Below are 24,250 nucleotides of genomic sequence, written 5' to 3' on the forward strand. Positions count from 1 at the left end.
TTTGCTGCAGCAGGTATTTTCCACATTCATCCAGCAGTCAAAACTGCATCAATAATTGAACTGGGGGACAGACTTCACCACTTTGCCATGTCAGAGACTCCCTAACCCTGTTTCGAAGGAAAGCGGCATTTGAACCACAGCAGCTGAATGAGTGAATAAAATGTGTCCTTCCTACAGAGTATCACTGCAGATCAACCAAACTCACTCACACATCCTCATAAAAATCCCCTGCAGGTGCTCCCTCCCTGGAGGCAGAGAAAGGAGAGCACGTCGAGGATGGGGTCACAGCGCGGTTAGCAGAGCTGCGCGAGTCCTCTCCCGAGATGCCCCCAGCAGCACCACTCTCTTCCACATGCCCTTTGCCAGAAATGTTCAGATGCAGATATAGCCTCCTTAATCTTTTATACTATCTTTATCAAAAGAAGCAACCCAGTTTGACACAGTTAACAATTTCTCAGGAGTTATCGGCTTCATTCCTCCCATAGTCCATTCTTTAATATGGAGAAGAAAGTACAAATGAATTCCTTCTACTTCCACGCCAGCCACATGGCAGCACAGTTTATTGCACTACCCATAAAACAGAGCCAACTGAAATCTTGATCACCTTTCCAACACAGTGACTTCTACATATACCCCAAACCGCAGCATCCTGATACTGGGTTTGTCATTGCAATGATGTGAGCTTCAGTCCCTTCAGACACCAAATTCTTTCAGATTTATTGCATTCTGGAAGTATTAAGTCTTTTATGCTCTTTTTTGCTTTGTCTAGAAAAAGCAGGTTATATGAGAAGTGGCAAAAGTGCATTTCTTACTGCCTAGCCTTGGTTGAGACCCAACACTTAACAAATCACTGTTAGACAGAGATCCTCTTGTACTCCCAAATTCTTATTAGCGTGCCATGTTCATTCCTTGTTTGCTCCCTACACAACTGCATTGATTCCAAATAAGGCTTTGGACAGAAGGTGTAATTTAACCCATGAGTTTGATTCAGTATCTTCTTCTAAGTCTTTTGAACTTTCCAGAACACCTTCTGCTATTTTAAAAAATGCTTTCTTCTTTCTTTTTTTTCTTTTTCCTTTTTTCCCTTTTTGTTTTTCTCTTTCTCTTTTCTTTTTCTCTTTTTCTTTTTCTTTTTTTCTTTTTCTTTCTTTTTCTCTTTTCTTTTTCTTTTTTTCTTTTTTCTTTTTCATTTTCTTTTTCCTTTTCCTTTTCTTTTTCTTTTTCTTTTTCTTTTTCTTTTTCAATTTTCTTTGCCTTTGCCTCTTTCTTTTATAATTTTTTTTCCTTTGCCTTTTCTTTGACTTTGAATTTGACTTTGACTTCTTCTTCCTTTTTCTTTCCTTTTTCCTATTTAATGAGGACTTGTTGATATTCCAAAACATATTTTCTTCCATCAGGCCCTGTTCTAGTTCCCTAATCAGGTCTAACATCTGTATCTGTCTCAGCAGCTGCATTCTCTCACTGACGCACTGAGGCACTAAAACAAATGCCCAAGATGTAGCTTAGTGATTCTGAACCGATTCAAAAAGCGGTAATAGTGTCCTCCTTCTGGAAGCATCCTGTTTACTAGCTCCTGCAGTGATAATCTCTGAGTTATGGGTGTTTAGGGTAAATAATGACAACCACTGTCTTTTTTAAAATTAATCACAAGATGATGTTTCCTGAAGATACGCCAATTTGCAGTCCTGGCGCCTGCGTGTGAATTAATACACATGGCAGTCATCTAAATTTAACTGTTTGCCGCTGCCAAATTTTTCTGGGCTTGCTCTTCTTCCATTTAGCTGATACATCACCTGAGAGCTGCCAGCATTCCTCCGAAGGACTGCTGTCTCTCAGAGGCAGTAGCCACTGCAGAGGCCAGCGGCAAAGAGACGAAATGAAATATCCATGACCTGACACGGCAGTTGTCACAATCTGCAGCTTTAGCTCTTGCAGCCACTTTGCAGTGCTGCTGCGGCAGATGGATACCTGCCATCAACACTCATTGTCCCAGCAGTCATTAAGAGTTGATGGGCCACCTACATACAGACCTGTCTGCAGAGTGGGATGTGCCACAAAAAACCATATAGATCCCACCTCAGGTGAAATCAGTCTTACCCTAAAATCAGGAGTAGGCCCACGTTTTGTGTAGGTCGTGCAGCACTCTGGGAGACTAGTAAGGAAAACAACCTCCAGAGAATGAGCATCTTCCAACCAGACACTTCACTGGGGGAAATGGTCTTTCAGCTCCCAAGTCGATGGGACCATGTACCCTAAAACAGCTGAGGAGCTGGTCCACTGGCATTAAAAATGTTTAGGTCAAATAAGCCAATTTGTCCACAACCCTATAAAACTTTCCTATGTGATAAGTTATTGTATAGTTTTCAGTGTGTTTTTAAATAGCTCAGAGATGAGATTTTTTCTTTCTTTCTTGAGAGAATAGCCTGTAATCAAATGCATCAAGTTTGACTTCTGCTTTTCCACACAAATTATCCATTTCTATCTGGATTCTTTCTTCAAATCCTACCAATCCTGTGTTCATATATTCAGTTTATTATTCCAAGATCTTTCTCTCCAGTACAAATATTTACCTATTTTTGGCCCCATCCTCCACAATTATTCCCATATGTCCTTTGAGCTCACCAAAGCATTAAACACACACTTAATTCTGACCATATTTCTTGAGATAATTAGCTCACACATGCATTTTAAAATGTGCTTAACTGAATCCAGCCCATTTTGACCACTTTTTTTTTATTATTTATCTATCCTTTATTCATCTCTCAAAATGATAATCACACTGGAAAATGGTATTCACACCTCAGCCATTCTTGAAAATCCCATTTTGATTATTGCACCTCAAGTCTATTGCCTTCCTGTCTTTTGGGACTGAACCAATACGATCTCTGGGCATTGGTCTTTATGCTCTATTCCTCAAAAGCGTGGAAGTATAAGCATACTGTTAAGCATCTTCATAGTGTGAGTGAAATTAAGTGATTTGTTTGTCTTTTGATAGTTATTCCAAGTATTTCATGGGAACCAGGTGTTTAACAGAATGGTAGTCCCCAGGATGATTTATTTCTCTGTTTTAGATGATAATTAGCACTGCATTTACTTTTCTTCTGTTCTGTTGCATTCACAGCTATCTGTGGCTGTTCAGAACTAATTAGCAGTCATGCAATAAATCCGTTTGCTAATTCCCTAGAAAATTTGGGATGCCTCTCATCTCTGTAGCCTGCCATGGACACAATCAAATGTTCCTCACTGCTTACCTTACCTACTGTTCGACAATAATTCTTTCCTGAACATATAAGGATCCAGCCTAATTTTTATTGCAAAAATTTTCATGGAAAAAAAAATGAAAATATTTCTGAATCATGACAGTTACTGAGTAGCTCTCCCATCCTGCTTTCCCCTTGATCCCAAACACATTTGCCTTATCTGCCCCAACATTATGCTACCCCTGGAATATCTGACTCCTCTTAAGCCATGTGAGCAAGCACATTCTGTGGCTTTGCTCACCTCACCTTATCCCAAGCCAAGCAGTGAGACCTTCTCAACGGCCATTGCAACCAAGCAAAAGATTGTTATTGTGTTGAGTGAGATTTCAAAAAGGCACAGAGCCTGTCCCTGTTTGGGCGTCTCTGCCTTTTCTTCTGGCACAGTTGTGGGTGCAGAAATGGGAAGACAGGAGGGGGTTTTTAATTGCAACTCTGTGATACAGACTTTACTGAGTATTTGCCTCTTTCAGCAAAACAAGTTTATTAAAACCAGCTTGTGAGTTCCAACAGTGAGACCAAAATACTCAGGATGCTCACGTGCTTAGTGTTTCTCAGCAGCTGCTTGCCCAGCTTGTGGTCTAATTGAGTCCTCTTCCTTTCCGCAGCTCCACTCTGACATGGACAGGGGCGATGGTTCGATCAAATACATCCTCTCAGGAGAGGGAGCTGGCATTGTGTTTACAATTGATGACACCACAGGAGACATTCATGCCATTCAGCGACTGGACCGGGAAGAAAGGTCGCAGTACACCCTGAGGGCGCAGGCTCTGGACAGGCGAACGGGCCGGCCGATGGAACCGGAGTCGGAGTTCATCATCAAAATCCAAGACATCAATGACAATGAACCCAAGTTCCTGGATGGACCTTACGTAGCCTCTGTTCCAGAAATGTCACCTGTGGGTAAGGCAGCTTTTGTGGAGTCTCTTCCCCCCATAAGCGAACTGGAGATGGTCACTAAAGCGTAAATTCCCTGACTCCTTGGACTCAGCTTTTGCCTCTTGCGCAGGAGCTGCAGGGCAGGAGAGCCTCCCCCGGGGTGCCTGGCTGCCGCAGAAGAGGGATAGCAGGCTTTACACCACCGACAGCTGGGCCCTCTGAAAGAAAACATGCCAAGGGAAGCAGCAGAGCTGAAAAAGGGTGTCATTTCAGCATGCCATCCTCAGGCAACTTGCAGTAACATAGTGCCCCTTCTCCCCTGCCATCAAATGGTAGCAATAGTAATGACCATTAGGCATCCATTACCATCCAGAAAATAACACAATTTTAGGAACCTATTCTAGTTTGTACTGAGAGCTGAAATACTGTCCAGGAGCCCTTGGAATCATGGAGACATGACAACAATTATTAGCAGCTTTGCTCCTTCTAATCCCTGTCAGCCTGCGTTAAACACAGTTCAGTGGATCCCAAAGTTCTGGTACCATTTGCTCTCCCCTTTTAGAGAGTGGGATCATGTCAAAGACAGTCCTGTTATTGCAATGCAGCCAGAAGACAAACAGCAGCCTCCCTACCTCCACAAGTCAGGAGAAACCACTTCCATATAACAAATCCAATAGTCACATAAAATACTGTTTTTCTGGACTTTTTCTTTCTTTTGGAGATGCTTATTGCTTTTTGGCTCTCTGATGTCATTACAGAGATAATACCATATAAATCACATGTCCTGAACTTACAGATACGCTTCAACTTCTCATTCTTCAATATTATGTTGACATAAAGCTAGAGAAAAGCATCAAATACAAAAGTTCCATTCAGAAATAATGTTTCTTAATGGTAACGGCTAGCTTGAATTCGAATTTATTTTCCAGTGCGTATCTAGTAACACTGGATTTGTTTCTAACACAAATCATTATGTAGAAGGCTAGATACATTCATAAAGGCATTGTCTGACATTTTAAGGAGTCAAAACTCACATGTATTTCAAACAGTTATGCCTTACCTTCTCCTTGTTCTTGATAAATTGCATGACCTGCAAGCCATTATTAGCTGCAGAGGAAGCAGACCTTGAAACCCGATTGAAGAAAAGAAATTCATATGCATCTGTGCGGGTTCCAAAAGGCACTTCAGCAGGGTATAATCTCTAGGCCATGCAATGTAAACTGCAGTCCCACAGAGAGATTATCTCAGAGATACATCCCTTCACACTCACTATTTGTGTACAATTTCCATCCCTTAGTCAACATACAGCATCCATGGCCCCACTGCAGCAGTTCGTGATTTATGTCAGCATAGCTATAGATAAATTTAAGGTTGAGCTGCCTTTAAATAACATTTAAAATCAAGAAAAGGGGAGAAGAAGCAAGCAGTATATAACTACCAGCTCTCTGCAAATCATAACAAAGTACTGTTAGATCAGCAATTCTGCAACTGTGGTCCATAGAGTACTTGCTCTTTTATATCTTCTTATAGACGCATGATGAATTTATGCCTATTAATTCCTTTAGTGCTAATGAGATACAAGTATGAGCAATAAGTACAAGCACTATGAGCATCAAATAATGAAGTTCAGTGTGGGAAAGCTCTTGTTAGGCATTTCAATTTATTTTGAACTGTGTACTTTTCATGCCAGCTCTTTATCCCACAAGGTCTTACCTAATGGGTTTTTTTGTCAGGCACCTCTGTTATCCAGGTGACAGCAACAGATGCTGATGACCCAACCTATGGGAACAGCGCAAGAGTAGTGTACAGTATTCTCCAAGGACAACCATATTTCTCTGTGGACTCTCGGACAGGTACGTTATTTCATCAGGGAATGAGGCAGCGTGAAAACCAAAAGAAAAAGTTTCAAGCAGCAAGAAAAGGCAGTGCATCATGACTGTGGTCAGAGAAACATATTTCTCCGGCTCGGAACCAAGATAGAGCAGCACTGTGTGAGGGGTAAAGCAAGGCTGTGGTAATGAGCTCCAGAAGAAGGACATGCTTTCTGCAGTGATATATTCACCTGAATGACCATATTCTGCAGCTCGGGAGCTGGGTGGGTTTGGTGCTGTAAATGTTCTTGTTGGCCTCTATCACTGCAACAATGTCTTCAGCACATCTAGTTGGTAACAAGGCTTAGTGGAAAAAAAGCAATCTATGAACCAACAAGGACTGGAAAGTGCAGGCTAAAGGATGCGGTTACCTGGAGTAGTTTTACCTAGGGGCATTCTTGTTAATAACCTTAAAATTATCTATAAGACACCCTCTCTGTTTTCCTTGCTTGCTCTCTCTCTTTTTCTGTGTATATCCAAGGTTTATATCCAAAAGAGGAATCTGACAGGTTTTGACAGTTTCTAAAGGGCATCCGCAGTGCTAAGGTCAGAAACTCATGAGACAATAGTCACTGCTGAGCCCTAGGCGACAAAATAGAAAAAACGCTGCATAATCTACTTCTGAAAGTTAGTAGTTTATGGAGTAGGTGCTCTAGCCAAAGACAAACTTGTATGTGGCATGTTATTTCCTCAGCTCTTTACAATATTAAATAAAACAGTAATGTTCATTTTATAGTCAGGTTATCAACCACAGACAAATAAGGGCATAATCATAGATTTGCTAAGTACTGAATGATTTCTAAGAAAGCAAAGCAGCAATATTCAGGGTCAGATCCTGTACAGATTTAACCACTAGAATGCAACTTAGAAGATAGCCCCTTAAGTTGAAAATCATGTACTTGATTGGTATTTAACCCCGAAGAGGTCTTTTCCTCCACTTATTAATTTCCCAGTCATTTAGACCTGCATCTCTGGACATGTCCAGAGCAGTCTCAGCCTTCACAAGTGGGCAACAGGGCACCCATTTCGGCTAAGTGCAGTTGTGAGCCAGAGACTGTTTCCCCATCACAGGCACTGGACTCTTAACTGGCTTCCCCAGTGCAAACCCACCTGCAGGGTTCGGTAACCCACAAAATGCAATTGCAGCTCTCACGTTCTTCTGAAACAGAGCTAGAGCATAAACGACCACCAGATCCTTTATATTGAAGTGTAGTGATTAAAGCACCCGATAGTGGGTAATCAATTTCCATACACTCCTCTGCTAGAAGCATTTGGAGTCCTTATCCTTCACCTCCTGACACAACCTCTTGGTTCCAGAAGCGTGCTCCTCTTCCTGTTCTGTCACTGGCCTCACGGGTGTTGAACGAATGTATATGTGAAGGCACAACCCCAAAGGAAAGCTGAGAGCCTCCTCCTCCCTTTTTCCAGAATACTTTTACAGCCTGTCCATGATCATATTCCCCTAGAAGGTAAAAAAACGTGGATTTAAATCGCCTCAGGCGGAGTAGGCAAAGGCCCCACGAGTCTCCCGCTTCCCAAGAAACCATCTGGCTGTTATACAAAAGGAGGACATCACCTCTGCTCTTTACTACTTTTATTAAGAGAGCGACCCTCACTCAGTTTGGTGAAAGAAATGGTACAGCACCTTTATTTTGGAAGATCTGATGATCTGAGCCTTTCCCATAGCCCTAAAGAACCTTTTAAGGTTCATCACCATCCTCAGCATTTCCTTGCTGACCAGTTGTGTGCAGTAGCGTTGGAGGCTCCCTGCTCAGCATGGCTGCTCCTCTGGGTCCCAGTTGGAGGAGCATGAACCCCGACCTGGCTCTGAGTCCTGTTGTCCTGGACTGGCCCTCCTCTAGGGACCAGAGGGCCCAAACATAGGCATGGCAGAGCCTGGCTTTTAGGCACTGATGTCTTTTTTTAGATCTAGCCTGTTCTGTATTAAGGACAAGCCAAGAGTGGATATTCCCTACAAAGTATTCATATATGGAGAAAATACTTCCCAAAATGCTAAGCATTTTCATATCTTATTTATATCCATGGGAGTTGAGGAGCTACAGCACTTCACGGGAGTCACTCAACTTTGCAGGATGAGACTCTTAAAGACTCCATGTTGCAAGAATAAAATAGCACACTGTGAATTGTTCAGTACTGGTCACTATTTCTTCCCTTCTATATACAGTGATAATTGCCAATGCAGTATCTTTTTTACTGCTTTTTTATTAAACCCATACATTGTCTTTCTGCTAAAAATAAAGACCAAATGCAGCTCACTCAAGTTAATGGTGTCCTGATGTGCAAGTACTGCATGTTGAGCCATGCCACTGGGATGGTGCCACTGGGAGCGGACACACATTTGCCCCCACACGGGAGGGCACCCCAAATGTGTCACAGCCCATGTCTAGCAAGGGCCGTTAGTGCCCTAGGAAGTGCCCCCTGGCAGTACATCCCCCTGGGCTCCATCCCCAGCCACCGCTTCTCTCCTGCTCGGGGACCCTCGTGGGGCCGAGCAGCCTCTTGAGCTGCCCCGTCATGCCGGGCAGGCGTGTTGCGAAGGAGCAAGCTGCCGGCACGCTGTGGGCAAGGAGGCGCTGAAGGCGTGAGGAACGGGTCGCGCTGGGAGGACTGGAGGTCTGACAGCTCTGAAACGCAGCCCTGCGCGCCTCCCTCCGGGCGGACAGACACGGGGACGGGCAGGATTCAGGGGGGGCCGCCGGGTGAAAAGGAGAGGAGTGCGCTCGCCACCAGACCTGACGCCCAAGGGAAAAGAAAGCGGAGCATCCAAACCCTGAGGCAGACACCCTACCCGCTGGGGTGAGGCGAGGCCGGCATCGCGGAGGCGGCAGCAGGAGCCGGCAGGAGCGCGCAGCCCCGGCGGCGGGAGCCGCTTCCCCAGCCGGCTCCGGCAGCGCTGCCCGGGCCGGCTGCTCGCAGCCTCCATCAGAGAAGTGTTGCTGCCACCTCATGTCCTCCCGCAGTAGTGTTACCCCGACGGAAAGGGAGGCTCTGCGGGGTGGGGGGAGCAGGGTGACCGCCTCCCGCCTGCCGCCTCCCGCCGCCCCTCCCCGGTGCAGGAGCGACCTGCCCGAACCAGCGGCATCTCCCCAAATTCTGCTCCTTGGCCCCCTGCGTGGGTCCCGAAGGACCCGAGCAAAGCCCGTGGGTTTATGTCAGGGTGCCTCCACGACTGCGTGTGTAGGGACACTCTGGAAAACTTGATATATCTTTTTTATATATATCTTTTTTATATATCTTTTATATATACATATCTTCTAACTAATCACATCACTTCCACCTTTTGTGCGGACGTATTTAGCCTGAGCAGGGCCTTAATTCAGCATAGCGCACTCTATTCCCGAAATGCTTTTCCATCTCCCTTGGAAGACAACATTTTAATTTTGAACAGACAGCCTGCCCCACAGCTGATGCATTTTAACTGGGCTTCTTTAAAATTCACACCTTCTGTTAACCTAGATTTAATTTGGGTGAGTTTTACTCTGCCAGAAAAGGTGAGACTGAATGCAGAGTCTGGTCTTATTCTTGACATAGGGAGCACGATGCAAGAGCAAGAGCATCCCACCTTGTTTGTATACTCTTTAACTGCTTTTTCTTTTGTTCCTGAAACCCCTTTCCCCCTTCAATCTCAGGCTTAATTAGGACAGCTCTAATGAACATGGACAGAGAAGCAAAAGAATATTATGAAGTGATTATCCAGGCCAAGGATATGGGTGGACAGCTGGGAGGATTAGCTGGAACAACCACAGTCAACATCACCCTCTCTGATGTCAATGATAATCCACCCAGATTTCCACAGAGTGAGTACCCGCTGCGTCAGGACGGGCAAAAAGGGGTGGCTGAGTTACACGGCTGCTGTTTGCTCTCATTACAGCCATTTTCAAACTCAGGACAGTGACAAATAAAGATGGGCAGAATTTGATATTGAAGAAGGAACTTACTTTCCTTCCTTCAGAAAATGTCAAAATGGAGCATTCACCAGCTTGTCTTTCAGAAGAGGTTTCTGTCCTCCAAATCATCAAAACCAACACTTCTTTTAAAGGGTGGGAAATTAATTTACAGAAAAAGGAAAGAAGGACATCTTTTGTGTTCCGAGGCTGCTCATGGCCATTGCCTTTGGCTGCTAATTGCTGCCCTGATTCTCTTTTCACCCTATCTCCAAAAGGATGTCTGTCAAATCAGGGACATGTGGCGGTGCTGGAAGTTGAAAGATAATTCATTCAACACTCCAGCCAGGCCGCTGCAGGGGAGCGTCTGGTAGCTGTGCTGCCAGTGTAGAGTGCGTTGTCGTGCAGGCTACTTTCCAGTAAAGGTTCCTCTAAACCTTAGCAATATACAGTTAAACCCTAAGATATGTAACAGCCACAGTTAATGGAATGCAAAAAAAAGGCAACTCTGCTCTTATCAGAAATGTTACTTTGTATTTACAGAAGTGAATCTCAAAGCAAGATTTGCAGTATTTTGCTCTTTCTTTTTAAAATTCTTTTAGAGCAAATTTACCTACATAATTCTATATTAGTGTTAAAAATTTGAAAGAAACTTTTCAGGTTTGATTGAACTAAATCTTTCAAGGGACCTGCTTCTTTTTTTTTTTAAAGAAAGCTGATTCTTTTGGTAGTATAGATCAGTCTCAAGCCATTTTGGGTTTGCCATTTTTCTCATCTAGCTGAGAAATGAAAACTTCTTTTTCTTGCTATTCTTCTTCTCCATATGTTTCTACATGTTGCACTGCCAAATCAAAGGACTCCACTAAGAGCAGCAAGAAGCATCAACATTTTTTTCTTCTTCTATCAGAGCAACTTGTTGAACACACCATTGCCTGTCCTGTTTTGAAAGTGGCATGAATTTTAACTGTTTGATATCAAACTCTTGATTAAGAAAAATGAGAATAGATCAAACACCACCCTTGGTGTTATTCTACCTTGTAAAGGTCAAAAATTGGTGGAGTTAACAGAGAGAGTGTGGCAAGGAAGGTTTGAACATAAAGTATGATGGCAGAGAAGTATTTTAGGTACAAAAACATTTATATTTTTAAAACACGTTTTTAAAATAGCAGCGCTCTCTTTCCCCAGGCTTGCTGCTAAGCAAATTAGTGATGCACCAAATGTGCTCAAGACAGGATTTGTAGGGAGAGGTAGTATATTTTAATAGAGTAACTGGTAAATTTGGAAGAAACAGGCAAGCTTCTGAGCCCTCAAAACCTTGTTCAGGATGGAAAAGAAGTTTATACGGACTTCAGAAAGCATTTGTGGTGCTCGAAACTTGTGTGTTTATTCCTGCTGTACAAGCTGATCTAAAAAAGTATACCTGTCCTATTAAATCTGTTTCATATCCTGCTTTATATCATGGCTGCAACAGCACTGGTGTTAATTGCCCTATTTTTCTAGTTGAAGTTCCCATTTTCAGGTATATTGCTGTTTTGAAAAGTACCCGTTGAACAAACCTGTTGATATGACAGACACCTAAATAAAACTTTCCCAGGCAATTCAGTCTAGCTGTGGCTTTTTAAAGGAAATCACACCGCTGTTGCAGCTTTGGGAAAGGTACTAGGGATTCCCTGCAGGCTATGCAGTGTTGTGGCCTGCCCTGATCTACTCTTTGCATTGCTGTGCAGTTTTCGGTTCCTTTTCACAGCTTGTTTTTTTGCTCCCCCCTCTCTCTCTGCTGCTTGTGCCAGAGCATTATCAGATGAGTGTGCTGGAGTCCGCTCCCGTCAGCTCCACTGTGGGCCGCGTGGTTGCTAAAGACCTGGACGAAGGCATTAACGCGGAGATGAAATATAGCCTTGTGGATGGAGATGGACTGGATGTCTTTGATATTAATACTGATCCTAATTACCAAGTTGGCATCATAACTGTGAGAAAGGTAGTAAAGTTTCCTTTTTATAGTAATTTATATGGCTGGCTGTCCTGGTTACATTTTATGTGTGCAATATTCCCTTATGCCTGTAGTAACTTGGTTCCCATTACATGACAGTAGCCCCTTTCCTGCTATAAAACACAATTTCTTTAACATTCGTTGCTAAAAAATGAAAGCAGACTGTGTTCCTAGGAGAAACCTTTAAAAACTGGGGACAGCATTAGCATAAACATGTCTTTTCCCACTGAAGGAGTGTTCTGATTCACTATTTATCTATTTAAATATTCTCTGTAGCTTAATTATCCTACAATGCAAGAAATTAGATCAATATTTGCATTTGAACTGTACACATTTTTCACTCCGGTGTCCCACAAACAATAGTAAAGCATGCCTTAGAATTATTTATAAACCAATAAAACCCAGGCAGGTTTTTTTTTAATTGCTGCTTGAAGATCCATAAATGCTAATTAGGCTAGAAGAAGCTGTCTCTAAAATGGCAGCTGTGAAACTGCTAGTACTCTGTACCTCAGGCTATGCAGAAAGGAATAGAGTGTTTTGCTTAGACTCCCTGCTATAGGATATTTATTCTACAATCTTACATAAATGCTAGAAGTTCAACTCTGTTTCTAGGTTATGAAATTGAACCGTATTTCTGCCTAAGCATATATAGTGTACTAATAAGGAAGTATGGTCTCCATTTAAATAGCCTGGGAGTAAATTGTGCACTAAAATGGAACAAAACATGGGAGAGATTTGACCCAGCAAGCCTCTATGCCCTACAGCAAAGCATTTAAACATGTATTTATGGCCACTTTTCTCCAACTCTTGTTTATGCCCAGTAGTCCCTAAAGTTAAGCATGTGCTTAAGTGCTTTGCTGGGATGAAATAGATGTTAAATGCAAACTCTAATGTAATTTTTCACTCACTGGTGAGAGAAAATAGTTTCTTTGGACTAAATGTGCCAATAAGCTTGACTTTTGTTATTATGAATACAGTTTTACTAGATGTTCATGTATGTCAGGAGTTGGAGTTATAAAAATTTATGGCATCAATCATACCAGGTATGTATTGGCATCAGGTACATACTGCTCAATCCATCTACTGTACATAAATGTTTGTAAAATTCTATATATGCCTGTAGCTTTTTGTAATGTTATGATTATCAATAGTCAAACACTAGGAAAGTTGTCCTATGGAACCAAAAAAAAAGAAAAAAAATCAACTGGTGTTAATAGAAAAGGATATCAAAATGGGGGGAAGGAGAGAGAGAGAGGGAATTTCTAAAACCAGAGAGAAAGCAAAACTTTCCTTTTAATTTTTCTAGACAGATTTCCCAAACAAAATAACTAGTACTTCTATAACGGGCATCAAAAAGTCAGAATTTAGGGTTACAGACAAGACCACTGCTTGCGGTCTTGTGGCCATTTATCTCACCCCACTACTCCCACAAAATGTTGAGTGCCTCCTGAAGAGTTACAGTCCCTTCAAGCTCCCCGCCCGTGGGGCTGATACTCACCCCAGCGACAGCCTCTCCCTTCTCCCCGCCTTCGCTTTCGCGCTGCCCGTGGGAGGCAGGGTGGTGGGTTACCCAGCCAGCACGGAGCCCAGCACCCGGGGAGCCCCGCGCTGCCCTCCTCCCCAGCCGCTGCCCGGTCAATCACGTTCTCACAGCGGCTCCCGCTAAATCCCGCCGGCGTGGCACGGCTCTCCATGCCTGTCTCGGCGTTCCTCTCGGCTGTGTTTTGCAGCAGGCTCGGTTCGCAGGAGAAGGCAACCTGCTTGCCCTCCCCATGGGACCAGTGTTGGAAGGAGGTTTGAAAGCACCCGTGGAAGACAAAGCTGATGAGGGGGGGAGCGTGTTGAGGCATTGGCATGTGAGAAGATCAGGAGGGAAAGCCACGGCTAACGATGAAGGATTCCAAGGCAAACTAAGGGGGTCTGCACCCAGGAGCATCAAAAATGTGATGGCCCAGCACATTTGTTTAATTTTTCTAACTTGATCATTCTAGGTGATTATGTCTTTTCCTAATGTAGTTGGGTTTTATAGCTATTAAGTGTTTCTGTGATTTAACTGCTCTTTTTATAACTTAGGTTTTTAGTGTACATGCAATGTTTCTCATGCAGTGTTCTTCGCATGAGAAACCATGAAATATAATGGCCTCTTTCTTAGTATATTTCTAGGCAGCTCTGCATTGCACGTTCCTTGACAGATGGACAGTAAGTGTTGCTTGCTCATGTGAATATATTTTATCGCTACTTTTACAATGCATAAATATGCAACTGGTAGACCATAATGACTCTGCGGTAATGGGTAGTATGTTTGTAGACCTAGGTAAATCCTTGCTGACAAGTGCTATGCCTGCAGTAGTTGCTAATTTACCAGGTGGAACTAAGGGCAGCAGGAGCAAGTTTCAGATCGTCTGTACCTGCCGCTACAGGTTGCACAGTTCTTACTGTATCGCTGGACAGCATCTCCAGTAATACTGGGCCATCATCTCCCCCAGCACAAAAAAAACAGTTCCCATTCCAGTCTTCATTCCTTAACCCCATGTACTAAATGCTGAGTGAGCTCTAGTTTTTATAATTTCAAGAACTCCAGTCTTTCATCAGGCATTCCTATGCAAGACCTCCATACTGGTAATTTTGCTGTGAAAGCGTGAGCTTTTGTATGTCGCTGCAATGTTTCTACTTCTGAAGACAGAAGCTGTTGTGGCAGCAGGCAAGCACTGAAGCCTCCACTGAATTCAGGGTATATTTTGAGGCCTATAATATATACTCCTGCCATGCCTGAGCATGTGAAACTTCTCCTGATATTGCTTAAACTAATACACATCTCATGGCTGCAGAATTTCCCTGCTGCACTATTGAGCAGGGCAGAAAAGTGATGGGTTATGACTGGCCAAGGAGGGCTTCACTGCTACAGTAATGATCCTTCTACCTCGGTCTTCCGGTTGCTTTGGCATCCTCCTCCTCTGTGTTCCTACCCATGTCCATGCCCCAGTCTGGTGGTAGGTCTTCAGAAAGAAAGAGCTGAATAGGAAAAACAAAGGTATTGGATGGGAACAGCAGTGATCTTACTGGAGTCTGAATGAACCGAGGCTGTGCGTGGTACTTCCACACATGATGCTCAAACCCCTATGCATGAATAAAGCCACGCGTTTTGAAAGCCATTCATGTAACAAAAAGGAGTATGTCCCACTGGGCGACCCTGAGAATTGAGGGTTTTCCTGGTCTTGCTCAGGATCTGTGCCAGCTAAGGGGATCCAGTTATGCTGGTTTTCAGCATTAAAACTCCCCAGATGATACAAGTAAAGGGTTGTGACCATTTAACCACTGCGGGATCGCTTGTAACTTCTAACTGCATCTTGGGAAGTATGACTGTGTCCTCTGTAAGGTGCACTTCATCTGGTGAATTTTTTTTGTATGTTTTGGAATGATCCTTCCATGCTGTCATTGTCAGATGCTTTTAGTCATCTCTTATCGAGACTGGTAAATGGCATGTTAAATATGGAATTCTCCATTTAGGTCTAAGCAGGTTTTGGAAAGGCCCCATTTTCTTCAGAGATCTGTGAAAAGAAGGGGGAAGGGAGATGAAAAAATTATTTATTGAAAAGCTCAGCACCAGCATCAATTATTTCTGTAGCCAAGTTCACCAAATAAGTAGTTTTACCTAGAAAGGAAATCCAATTCATGAAATGACTAACAGAGGAAGCTGCCTGCCTTTTATCCATTATCCCAGGAAAGAAAAGGAAAAAAAAAGAGCCATTGCCACTCCCTGTTTCAAATAATACTTGAGTATTTAATACAAAGTGGAAGGGGTCCCGCAGGAAGAGGTCAGGGTAGCTCATAGTGCTTTGAAATTAAACTATTCTCTAGGCAGGGAGGAGATTCAAATCCCGCACTCAGCACACTTGGCCTGTGAACCTATGTTTAGGACGCTTACTGAGGAGGTGAAAAACCCCAGTTCTAGAAAGGATGGATTACTGATACAAACTGGAGCAGGATCCCGCAAGAGAGGCTGACCGTGTGCCCTGCTCCCACGGGAGCCCTTTAGCAGCTTGGCAGACAAGCGCTCTGGAGACAAGAGTCTGCTCTCACCAGGGAGAAAAGAGGATCCTAGCTGGGACCTCCACCTCATGTGTGAGCATCCACCAGGACCCATTTTTGAGGAACCGACTCTTCGTATCTTTACCTTATTTTCAGGTGCTCCCATGCTGTCTGTTTTCTGCCTTTTTTCAGTGGAATGAAACACACTGTGTGAATCACAACACAATGGTGACGCAGCCGATTTTATTTTCATTGCAGCACGAAGAATGAAAGAATATATATTCTGAAGTGATCTGCAAATATCTGTCCTAGCTTTTTCAGTTCAACCGTCAAATAAAAAAAAAAAGATGTAGACAGTGTCATTCCTAATAATACTGTCACGTGATGCTTTGTCTCCATCTGCAAATATTTATCTTTGTTACTCTTATGATTAAAAATCACAGTAAAGATTTCTTTTAAAAAAAGAAGCATCAGTTTATATTAGAGGGCATCTTTTACTTCTGCAAATTAGAATTCTATGGCCTAGATCGTATGGCTCAGTGTGCCTAATGCTAGATATACTTTTTCTCCTCAGCCTTTAAGTTTCGAGAGCAAGAAAAGCTACACCTTGAAAGTAGAGGGTGCCAACCCCCACTTGGAAATGCGGTTCCTGAACCTGGGTCCCTTCCGAGACACCACCACCGTCCACATCAGCGTGGAGGATGTGGATGAACCTCCCGTGTTCGAGCCCAGCTTCTACTTTGTGGAAGTGCCCGAGGACGTGGAGATTGGAACCACCATACAGATCATTTCTGCCAAGGACCCGGATGTGACCAACAACTCCATCAGGTCTGTCCTGTCTTTGCGTGTTCCCCCAGGAGCGCTCCCCGGTAGGTCCAGTTGGTGGGGCGGTGATGGGGCTGAAGGAGCACTGGTGGGAGGGACTCTCTCTTTTTAGCCAGTAGTAGTTGTCAAACTCTCACACACTGAGGGGCTCTCCTACAACTGTCAAAGCAATGCAGGAGCTCACCCTTGCCTTTTCTGTGGCATGGAGAACGTCTGCATCTAGCATTGCAATGAACTGGTCAGGCATCTCCTGAGAGCATACATTAAACACAAACCCCAGACTCTCGTGCCTTTGCTGGCACAAAACCTGACAGCATCGCTGAGAATCTGCTGCCATACCGAGGGGAAGGTAATCAACTCGCTTCTCCTTTCTCCCCTTCTGTTTCAAAGCCTGCCTTTGTCAACAGCTGAAATACTTTTGGAGTAGATTGAATACATACTAATAAATATTCATGAACCACTAAATTATACAGTGTCTGGTCAAAGCTGCAGAGCTAGATATTCCCATAAGGAGTTAAGAAAGGTAAAGATGTATTTACAGCCATGGGAGCTTCGTAGCTGCAACTCAGCAAGGAGCCAAAGGAGCAGATTTGTGTGATCACAGCACTCTTTTCCATAGGGGCTGCCAAGTCAGCCCAGTTTATCAGAGAAGACTGTTTTTCTCCGAGGCCAGCCCACATACTAATTTTCACAACCTGCAGAAGCTCCGGGTGACTGCAAGTTAATAATCCCAGCAGGTCGGCTGCTTCTCTCATCTGAGAAACGCTTTGGGTGTTGGGCTGCTCTTTGCCTAACCTTGTGTCAGTCCAGCTTCTGAATTGTCTGCGTTCAGGACCAGTCCTGGGAAATACAGGGAGGAGTCGACACACTGAGTATTTGGAGTTTTTGAAGAAAGTGAAATCTATATGAGCAGCTCTGTGGGCTTCAGCTGGGAGAACTGAGCAGACACAAAGACTGTTGGTCTTAACGATATTGCTTTCTGTGTGGCTGCTCTAATTATTTTTTTCATCTCTGCTACCTTAATATACCTATCTTTTCTACCTACATTATAAGGTTATCATACTTTTCATGACATTGTCTCAAATTCTTCAATAAAACTAAGTATTATACTGTCTGCATCACAATTTCATTACCCTAAACTTTTTTCCACTCGCATCCTATTTTGCTGATTACTGTTTAGCATTATCCAAACACTGCAGTGCAAACAGCTTTGTGCTAATCTGCTTAAAACAGTATAAGAATAATTCTGCGGACTATCAGAGGGTAGAAGTGTTCATTGTTATTTTTAATGAGGTTTTTCTTAGTTTTCTTTAGAGCTTTCCAGTGACTACCCTTGATGAAACAGAACTCTATAAAGCACAGAATGCATCACCAAAGATATATTAAAAAAAAAAAGTTGCAAATATGCGCAGACTCCTTTGTAACTGTTCCTTCCCAACTTTCTTCCTCTTTTTCTTCCCATCTTCCTCCCTTCCCACTTTCCTTTCTTTCCTCCTTCCTTCCCTCCTTCCTCCCGTACACCTTGTACATACAAACGTAAATGATTGGGGTAGAGAAAAAGGAAAAAAAAGAATAAATACCATTTGCAATACTATCTAAAATGCAAATGTTAAGAATTAGTTCTCCTTGCCTCTTACGTGGTATCCTCCATCCATGCCAGCTCTGTGCAGTATCAGTCTGGCAATGCATTTTGCACAGGGCAAGGCAAGATAAGAAAAACAAAATCCCAGATGCATATTTTGTTACACAAGATGAAATCCAACTGAAATTAAAACTGTGATCTGACCCCTCCTTTTGCCATTTTTTCAAGTATAGAAAAGCCAGGACACATTTCGGAAGGGCTCGCTAAACACAGGGGAACTCTCAAATCCTCATTTTCCCAGCATCTAGTACCTGGACTCCCCCACTGTGAAATTCTGATTGCTGGAAATATGCCATGATTGTTGTTAAGCAATTCAGGAAGGTTATCTAAAGAGTACAGTGGAAATGAGTGTGAAGGAGCAGGTATTATTAACAAGAGAATTTATGTGGAGAATCCAGACAAAGACTCCACCTGTGCCTCTTGACACCGGTGATTAATACCGCACCACTAATCACAAGGCCATATTCAATTTCAGATACTCGTTGGCCTTAAACTGTCAGAAATTCTTTTTATAGCCCTCATAAAAGAATAATTATTATAGCAAATTATAGCAACACTCATATTTATTTTCTAAATAAATCAAATGCCTCAGAAATCTCTTTATTTAAGAAGAGGTGGGAAGGACTGGGAAGGAGAGGGAAGCAAACCTGCCATCCACCCTCTTTGATTTTGCTGGAAAAAAGTGTAAAAGAATTTCCCAACAACATAGCTCAATAGTATTTTATATCCCAGTTTAGTACGTGCCTATGTAAAGATCAGGCTGGCATGCTTGTTCCAGGGAATGCATTTGTGCTGAAAGGAGAAAATTCAGAAGAACGAGCCCCGTTCAGCATCCGTTATGACTAATGCTTTCAATTCCCATCAACTTTGAAGAAAGAACCAACAAAAATGAGAATAAATCTGGGCTCTGTTCTAGGCTGCGGCATTTACATAGGCACATGTGTGGCTTTTGCCGAAGGATCTCTTACCATGCTCAAATAGCTAGCTGGGAAGGCAACTCGTGCAAACGGCTGTTAGAGCAAGGTGATGCATACGAAGGGTATTGAGTATTTTACACACCCTGCGAAACGGTCCCTCTGACCACGTACAGCAGTGACAGCTGTCAATCAGGTGCCTCCCTGCCCAAGTTTTCTGGCCTGCAGGTACCACCACACTCCGCTGCTCACGGGCCTGAGAAGCTTGTTCCCAGCATTAAACTGACATGTTGGCCAGGCAGGTTCAGTAATTATGATGAATCAACCTCACAGAGGGAGCTGTTTTTCTGGCTAGATGCTATGAGAAAGCTAGTCATCATCCCCCTTGCGTTGACATGGCTCAATCAGTGGGATGGCCCAGGATGCCTGTGGAGTTTTATTCCCCTGAAAGAGGAGAGAATACAAAAGCACAAGGAAAGGAATGGTTCCTCCTCGTCATCCTAAGTGCCCAGAGAATGAACTGATGTAAAGTCATTTTCATCCTGTCTGAATTGTGCCCAAGGAAAGGACATAATTATTTTGCTTAGAAAAAGAAATCACACTCCTCACTGACAGATTTTCTCTGTAAAGCAGATGTTCCTGTGCTGAGCTGTGCCTTGCTTTGAGGCTTCTTCCTCTAAATCTTCCTTTCTTCCAGCTCCGTCCAAGTAGTATTCACCGTTAAATGTCATTAGCCACATGAACTCCTAGTTTTTCGAGCATCTCACTCTGTACCTATACAAGTTAATGGAGCACATAACTAGGTTGTGGAAGAATGTGGATCTGCTGTGCATGACAGTATTCCCACTGTTGGGGTACTTTGTTGGCTATAACGCACAGTTTTCACAAGGGTTGCATAATATTTTTAATATGTACTCTTGCAGATACTCGATTGACAGAAGCAGTGATCCGGGGCGGTTCTTTTACGTCGACATTACATCAGGAGCACTGATGACTGCAAGACCTCTTGACCGGGAGGACATTTCTTGGCACAACATCACTGTGCTGGCTGTGGAGCTGAGTAAGGAGAATGCAGACTGTACATAGATTAAAGAGATACAATAGACAAAGCAGGCTGAGAGACCTGAATTCAGCAATTCACATGTTCTTATGCACTGAGTGGGAAGCCGTATTAACTGAATTACTCTTCTGACATCAACAAGCGAATACTGCATTTTATTTATTTTTTATGCTCCTTTTCACAGGGTGGTGGGAAGAGTAGAGGCTGGCAATTAAATGCAGAGTGCTGCTTTTTCAATTCATTAGTATTCCACGGATTTATTTAAAACTCTTCCTGATGTGTTTCTGCAAGAGCTCTATCTCTCCAGAAGGGCTAGGCAGCTAAAGCAGACGCTGCGAAGGCTGCACAGCTGCCAGAGCTGCCAGTCCTACCTGGGAGGATTGCCTGGTGCAGGGACTGGTAGGCAGCAATGATCTCACACTGCTAGGTCACTGGTTGAAATCTGGTCTGGTTCAGCAGCAAGTAAATGTCATCACCATCTGCTTGCTGCATAAATAATTTGGGCCACAGTGCTTTGGGATCTTCTAGTATGCTGAACTCGTTATGCTTTTGGATTTTACGATGAGCTAAAACTCAGCTCAGGATTCATCCGTGCCAGGTATTTACCAAGGCTATGAGAACAAGGAGATGCTGATCATTGCATAGTGTCAGTATGAAAAATTTAGCTGAATTTGAAATACTAAGAGATGTGAGCTTCATAAAGAAGCTCGGGATATATAAGCAATAAAGTAAAAGGTTCACCCAATCTTCACCTGAAGTGTCTTCGGTGCACATAGCTTTGCTCAGGTTCTCAGTTCATCTGCTGAGGGGCAGCAGCTTTTCAAAAGCTTGCTGCCAATAGCTGAGCCATTCCTCATGTCTGAGAGAGCTTCCTGCACATCCAGGCTGTACCAGAGATACGGGGCTGTTTGAGAGGAAAAAAGTTTTGAGAAGCTTGCCAACTTGAAGTTAGCAGAAGGAATATTTCACAAGAGTCGAGGTGACTCTGCCACAAATCTGTAGGCTGTTCCAGCACACGATGCCTTCCTGTCCCCTTTTTAAGTAGTGAGGGGGGTTGGTGACATGATAGGATCTCACCCCATCTATTTTGACGCTAGCTTTATTTTCAGCCCCCAACGGCCATTGCAATTCCATGTAAATCCACATACATACACACGAGTCTGTAAAAGCTGCCCTTGTAGCAGCACTCGAGGGCGAGAGCAATATGAAGGCATGTCTTCCTTTGACTCATCCTCCGTCAACCCTGTCAGTTTTGCTCTGTACCTGTGCAGCACAATATTTTAATTTAGTGAAGAGTTTCAAAAATGCCGTAGTTGTGCGCTCCTGAATAAAGATCCTAGTTTTAAAAGTTAGATCAATATTACTAAGAGTGTAAATGCAGACATTCATCTGCCACAATGACAGGTGTGTTAGTAAGTTATGTATGGATATGTGGGAAGCTGAAGGATTAAATTAGGGAGAAACAATATAGTTTAAAAGTATTATCTCAATGATATAATGTGACACGTTATGGATACAGTACATTGAACATCTAAGAAAATTCCAGAGTGTAAGAAAATTCTCTATTGTTTATATGAACATATCATTTCTTGCTATAAAGGGAGATATATTTGAAGGTAAATGCGTGAAGTGGTATGGCTAAAAAGAAGATGAGAGTACTGATTTTTAAGAATTTTCTGGATTTTTGCACCTTTTCTGACCTCTTAATAATGAATTTCTTTTTTTTTTTTCTGCTTAGAGTTTCATTTTATCATTAAATAAGGGAAAAAAGATGTTTTGGGGCAGAAAAACATAGTAAGAAAAAAAAATTATTCTGTGGCCACTTAGTTTGGAAGTTGTGAAGATATGTGAAATGATGTCTGGATTTACTGGCAAAGAACGCTAATGAACCAGTGGGACAGAAATATCACAAATGATGTCATGCAGAATGTAAAATTTTCATTGCAATTTTAAGCTTCAGTGAAAGCTTTTCTGTACAATTTCATGTGTTATTACATTTTAAAACCCCCTGTGCAAAGTATCAAAGACTTGACACTATTTTTGAGTTCAAGGAACATAAATTCTGAGCAAAAACATATCTGAACTGCAGAATTACCACTTTCAACAAGCTCTAAATAATAAGCCTATCCTTGAGTCCCTTCCTAATTCGTGCCACCAGTACCGAGGCTCAACAAACAGCATTGCCCAGTCAAAGGGCAATAAAAAAAAATACGGGGCATTGTCTAAAACTTTTGTTATAGAAATAGTCCCATTGGACTGAACCAGGTTGAAGTCTTTACGCAGAATTTGTTTGAAAAAGATGTGATTAGATGGGAAGCCAGGATAGACAGAGAGCAGTATTTGCCACTTCACTCCAAGTCACACAACTCGCAAGCGACGGGAGTTCCTGATGGGAAAATGTCATTTAATGAGAGTCAGTAGCAAAACAGCTGCTTTACCTCTCGAGCAGAGTGAGGAGCAGCCCCTTCCCCTTCCCATATATTGCCTTTCTTTACGTTGTGCCTCCTCCTTCCAGACAACCCCTCGCAGGTGGGCAGCGTCTCCGTGACGGTGAAAGTCCTGGACGTGAACGACAACGCGCCAGAGTTTGCAAGATTTTACGAAGCTTTTGTTTGTGAAAACGCCAAAGCGGGGCAGGTGAGAAATGCTAGTAACGCCAGGGATTGGGGAGGGGATGCTGTCTTACTCAGAGACAGCGTGCCGGAAAGGGTGAGCGTTGGAAAGAGGGCTCCGCTAACCACACGTTTCATCTGAACTCTCGTCAGCAGCTGTCTGTGCTGCTTTCTAAAAGCAAGCACATCGCACCGGGATTAGCATCGCATATAGCACCTCTTTTTCTCCCGCAGTAGTTTCCAGGCTCACTGTGCAATACACTTCATGGATGAAATAAAGCCTTCCCTTGGGCAGGTGCCAGCAGGCAAACACCTGGTGTGTCCTGTAGCAGCAACAAAGAGAGGAGAAGTGTTACGAGAAGTGCCATGGAGTCAGCCCAGCCCACGTGTGACAAACAAGGTTTACTGTTACAAGACCCTATTTATAAGAGCCTTAAGCACCCCTGGACTTACGGGAGCTGGACATAACATACTACATCAGCTTCAAAGGGGTGCCAAACTGAATCTGTTCTGCTGTGAACTGGAGATGACAGAGAGTCATAGACAACACAGGACTTCCCGTCCCGCACACTGCAAACCAGCACCTCCAAGCAAGCAGTGAAGCCTCTTTGCTCCTTTCCCTTCCAAAACCCCATCAAAACCCTTGAACAAGGTCTGCCTGTGTCACAGATGGACATGAGCTCTCCCTCGCTGGAGTTGGTGCAAGCTCTACTGCTGTGGGGAGGCGACCTGGTGCTTCACCACCCTGGGTCCACAGTGGGGACTTGTGTCTCCTATTGCAAAGCTGACTAGCATAGTTTAAACACATAGATGCACCACTCATCATTTATGAGGGAAAAATTATGCTAATAATATCACTCTGTGTTCTCTGAAGCTTCTTCCAGCTTGCTGTGAAGCAGAATGAAATAGCTACTCATTGCTGGGATAACTATCCTCACAACTATCACATACAGGATAATTTCATCTCACTAATTTACAGAGGTCCTTAATAATATAGGGAATAGAAATCATTGCCTAGCCTTTTGCCTGGTTTTGAAGGGTGAGTGTCCTAAATAATAAGCTTTCCGAGAAATGCATGCTAATTTGGACTACTTCCTTCAGTGGAGAAAGCCAAATTCTGTTGCCACATTTTGAAAAATTCTGAAATCAGAATAAGGTGGTGAATAAGATTTTATGGGTCTGTCATTTGCCTTTGAATCCAAAAATAACTTTTGAATGCAAAAACCCAGGTGATTTATTCCTTCTCTAAAAGGATGTCAGAATGTT

At 43.2% G+C, this 24,250-nt stretch overlaps 1 protein-coding gene across 1 annotated transcript in view; it reads left to right on the forward strand.

Moving 5' to 3' along the window:
* CDH20 (cadherin 20) overlaps nucleotides 1-24,250 on the forward strand; it is a 119,401-nt gene that overhangs the window by 84,879 nt on the left and 10,272 nt on the right. The window contains exons 3-9 of the mRNA XM_075142517.1: nucleotides 3,866-4,160; nucleotides 5,870-5,989; nucleotides 9,658-9,825; nucleotides 11,703-11,890; nucleotides 16,506-16,759; nucleotides 20,236-20,372; nucleotides 22,888-23,009. Of these exons, the coding sequence (XP_074998618.1) occupies nucleotides 3,866-4,160; nucleotides 5,870-5,989; nucleotides 9,658-9,825; nucleotides 11,703-11,890; nucleotides 16,506-16,759; nucleotides 20,236-20,372; nucleotides 22,888-23,009 (1,284 nt within the window). The remainder of the gene's footprint in view (nucleotides 1-3,865; nucleotides 4,161-5,869; nucleotides 5,990-9,657; nucleotides 9,826-11,702; nucleotides 11,891-16,505; nucleotides 16,760-20,235; nucleotides 20,373-22,887; nucleotides 23,010-24,250) is intronic.

This window comes from Calonectris borealis, chromosome 2, assembly GCF_964195595.1.
Source record: "Calonectris borealis chromosome 2, bCalBor7.hap1.2, whole genome shotgun sequence".
NCBI classification, from domain to species: domain Eukaryota; kingdom Metazoa; phylum Chordata; class Aves; order Procellariiformes; family Procellariidae; genus Calonectris; species Calonectris borealis.